The 3,951-nt window shown below is 59.5% G+C and overlaps 1 protein-coding gene across 1 annotated transcript in view; it reads left to right on the forward strand.

Annotated features, from left to right (window-relative positions):
- The first annotated feature begins 2,761 nt into the window (after nt 1-2,761).
- The window catches only part of RAMP1 (receptor (G protein-coupled) activity modifying protein 1), a 42,262-nt gene continuing 41,072 nt past the window's right edge, over nt 2,762-3,951 (forward strand). The window contains exon 1 of the mRNA XM_015561913.1: nt 2,762-2,900. Within this exon, the coding sequence (XP_015417399.1) occupies nt 2,776-2,900 (125 nt within the window). The 5' untranslated portion in view covers nt 2,762-2,775. The remainder of the gene's footprint in view (nt 2,901-3,951) is intronic.

The following is a 3,951-nucleotide window of genomic DNA, read 5'->3' on the forward strand; positions in this document are numbered from 1 at the left end:
GCCCTCCCCCCAGCTCCTCCTGCACCATCACCGGGCTCCCCCAGCTCTAGGAGGAGGACAATGGGGGTTCTGTGGTTCTCTCTGCAAATGTGGAATCAGCCGCAGCAGGACGGCCCTCCTGCCACCTGTGCAGACAGACAGGGCGGCTTAAAGTGAGGCCCACCCGCTTTGCACTGCTGGGCCCTCATCTCCCCTTAGAAACCCGATGTCCAAGGTCTCCGTGCAGCTGCCCTTCGGCCTGGAGCCCTGTGGACCTGGGGGGAGCCAGCAGTCCTGCCTGTCACTGTGCTGAGGGATCCCCCTGCCTTCCTCCGCCAGTGTCCTCATCTCAGGGCCGTTTCCTGCTGTGGACAGAGGGGCCCTGTCTCTGAATTCCCGATGGTGCATGTGCCCAACAGCTCCTGTCCTGACTCACGGAAGGAGTGCGTCTGCTCACGGCCTTCGAAGCCACGATGAATGAATCCATTTGCAGTCTCACAGGAATGGAATCCAAACAGCTGGCTTTAAAACTCTGGGCAATTTTATTCAGCTTTATAATACTGTCTCTCTTCCCGATGGAAGAAACTGCATCAGGCTGGTTAAGAGAAGTGAGCTGTTCTCCTGCACCTAAACCACTATGGTTTCAGGCTCCCTGGCAGCTGGCCAGCCTCACCCACAGCAAGGCCGCTTTGGCTCCCCCAAGGCAGGGAGGGAAGTGGGGTCTTCATTCCCAGAGAGCAGGGTCCCACCCTGGGGCAGCAGAGGTGAGAGATGCAGCATTCAGGGGGACCAGCTCAGAGCCCAGCCAGGGTCAAGGCCAGGGACTGGGGAGGGTGGGTCCTGCTCTAGGGTGAGCACTGAGGCTGCCAGATAGGGCAGGCCAGTGGGGTAGGGGCAGGGCTGTGCTCCACGGCCAGAGGTCGCAGGGAGAAATTGCCCAGAATGCACTGGGAGGGACTGGGGACAGGTGGAGGGGACAGCAGCACCCCTGGCCCCCAACACCAGCACTCCCTGCTGGTGACCAGCGGAGGTGCCCTACCCTGGCGACTGGCTCTGCTGGACTATCTGCCCTTCTGGGAACTTGGTGTCCCTGTGACAGGTCTGTCGGATGTTGTGTCAGCCGAGTGGCTCTGTTCCGTGCTGAGAGAGCCCTGGCTGAGATGTGTGGTCGTCTTCATTCTCCCTAAAACCAGCCCTTCCAGACAGGAGGGCTCCTCCGAGCTCCGGACCTCCATGGGCCCGTCGCAGGCGCCTGCCTCACGCCCACACAGAATGAAGCTGGGTGTTGCCATCTTCTTCGTTTGACGCATATTAACATGCAGAGCTGCTGGGAGGACGTACATGTATCAGAAACGAGTGGGAGGTGACAGGGCAGCACAAAAGGTCCTCAGAAAAGAAGGAAATGTTCTACCACCGAAATGAGGTGCTGAGGAAGTGGGCTGGGCCCAGGAAGGGGAGGGAGAGGAGATGGAAGAGGAGGAAGGACGGGGAGGAGGACAGGGGAGGGGGGCCTTTGGGTCTGGGGTTTGCAGGGAATAGCGTGCTGGTGGGGAGACAGGGCGGGTCCTGGGGCAGTGAGGGGGTGGGAACCATCAGAGAGGCTGTCCTTGGACAGACGGATGAGGCTGGACAAATAGATGGCTTAGAGTTCCTTCCTGAATTCGGTGTCTGAGCCTCCTGAGCTACCCAGGAGCCCTGGCACTTCCCCTGTCCCACAGGTGGGCTTCCTTAGGGCCCCCTTGGTGGGGCAGGGGGAGCCGCTGGGCAGAGGACCAGCATAGCCTGGGGGCAGTAGGTGAGCCTGCAGCCTCACCCTAAAGCAGTGATGGCGAACCTATGACACGCATGTCAGAGGTGACATGTGACCTCATTTTTTTGGTTGGTTTTTCTTTGTTAAATGGCATTTAAATATATAAAGTAAATATCAAAAATATAAGTCTTTGTTTTACTATGGTTGCAAAGATCAAAAAATTTCTATAGGTGACACGGCACCAGAGTTAAGTTAGGGTTTTTCAAAATGCTGACACACCGAGCTCAAAAGGTTCGCCATCACTGCCCTAAAGGGATCTGGGAAGGACACCGCCTGCCTGCCCCACGGAGAGGGAACAAAGCAGGCCTTGGGTCTGAGGAGGAGGAGGAGGCCTGGGGGTGGGGCCCGGGAGTCCCTGGCCAGCCTGCCCCGCCTCCACCCAAGCAGCCTCCAGTGAAGCCAATCAGCAGTGCGACAACAGTTTTCATTTTTGATCGCATGTTAATCAAGGCAGGAGGGTAGGACACGTCATGCCACAAGTTGTCAGCTTAGTTATAACCGGTAAAAATCAGACACAGGGCGTGAGCCAGGGCTCCGGGTGGTGGTGAGCCAGTCTGGGCTGGTGGTGCAGCCAGGTCCCCACCTGTCCTGCTGTGTCCCCGCCACCACCACAGGCGATTCCTCCTCCTCACTCAATGGACAGGCCTCATGGGTGAAGAGCCTGCGTCCAGCCCCAGCGATCATTCTTGCTGCCTCGGTTTCCCCATCTGTGAAGTGGAGGCATTGGGAACATGTCAGGGGCTGAGTGAGGATGCGTGTCAGCCCCTGTGCCCAGTGTCCCCGCACATCGGATTCTCGGGACAAGTGAGACCCCATGGCAGCCCCCAGGTGCCTCTGGGACGGGAGCCCTGGACGGATGTGTATGTGTCGGACAGAGCAGCCTGGGCCTGCAGGGAAGGTGGGCGGGAAGGCAGGGGAGGGCAGGCGGGGACGAGGCCGGAGGGTGATAGTCCCCACACACTGTCCTTGCAGTGCATCACCTCTTCATGGCCACCGCCTGCCCGGACTTCGACTACGATGCCGTCTTGCAGGAGGTCTGCCTCGCCCCATTCAAGGTGGACATGGAGGCCATCGGTAGGACGCTGTGGTGTGACTGGGGCAAGACCATCGAGTGAGTCAAGTGTGCCTACTGGCGGGAGGAACATGGCTGGGGGGACCTTGGGGCCCCAGGGCCTGGTGAGGGTTCTTCACCATAGTCCAGGGTGACGGACAGGCTGTGGTCATGGGTGGGGGACAGATGAGGGGGACGGAGGGGTCAGTGACAGGTAAGTGCAGACAGTGAGGGGCAGGAGGTCCGTGATGACCTGGGATCCTCAAGGCAGCAGGAGACGGAGCGTCCCATTAGGGCCGTGTCCAGACATAGATTCTTGTGGCCCATCCAAGTGCAGGCGTCTGGGGACCACGGAGAGCGCGGCCCAGTGCCCAGGGGCCTCGTGGCTGAGTCTGACAGGTGCCGGGTTGCAGGGATGTCCCTGCTGGTTCCCCTGCTCCCCATGGTCAGGCCAAGGCTATCCTTCCGCCAGTTCATGGCTAGGAGCGCCCTGCAGTCACGGGAGGCTGTCCCTGGCGGGATGGCCATGGCACCCCACAGTGGACAGCGGGCACTGAGCCTTCCCCTTCGTGACTCAGTCCTTCTACCAAAACGCCCCTCTTCCCACCCCGCGGGCTGCATCCACTGCCTCCCTTTCGCCTCAAAGAGGCCGGGGCTTCTCTGTTCCTGGGCCAGGACCTCAGCCCCTGGAGCCCGAGCAGAACTTGGTGTGAAGAGGCAGGAGCCCTGGGACGGTGGGGTCCCCTCATTCTTGTCCTTCAAGGTCTCACTTTCTAAACTGAAAAATCAATCACAGGTGAGAAATCGGGGGCCAGGCGGGGTGTTAAACATCAGAGCCGCTTGTTCTTGAGGCAGCTTGGCCTGCACCTGGCCTGAGTGACTTGTTTAGTTTAGGTCAAGGTTGTCTATCACTGTGATCCACGGACGAAGCCCTGCTCTCTCTGGGGCCCCTGGTCGTGTGCCCTGCCCCTTCTCTATGTGAGCGATCATGGGTTTGTGCAGCCAATTGCAGGCTATCACCTAGCAGGAGACGATAACGCTAGAGATGTTCCCACAGAAGCAGTGGTGACGTCACTCGAAACTGAAGCCGCCACAGCCGGTTTCCGACAGT

The sequence above is a fragment of the Myotis davidii genome, unplaced genomic scaffold (genome assembly GCF_000327345.1).
Source record: "Myotis davidii unplaced genomic scaffold, ASM32734v1 scaffold370, whole genome shotgun sequence".
Taxonomy (NCBI): Eukaryota; Metazoa; Chordata; class Mammalia; order Chiroptera; family Vespertilionidae; genus Myotis; species Myotis davidii.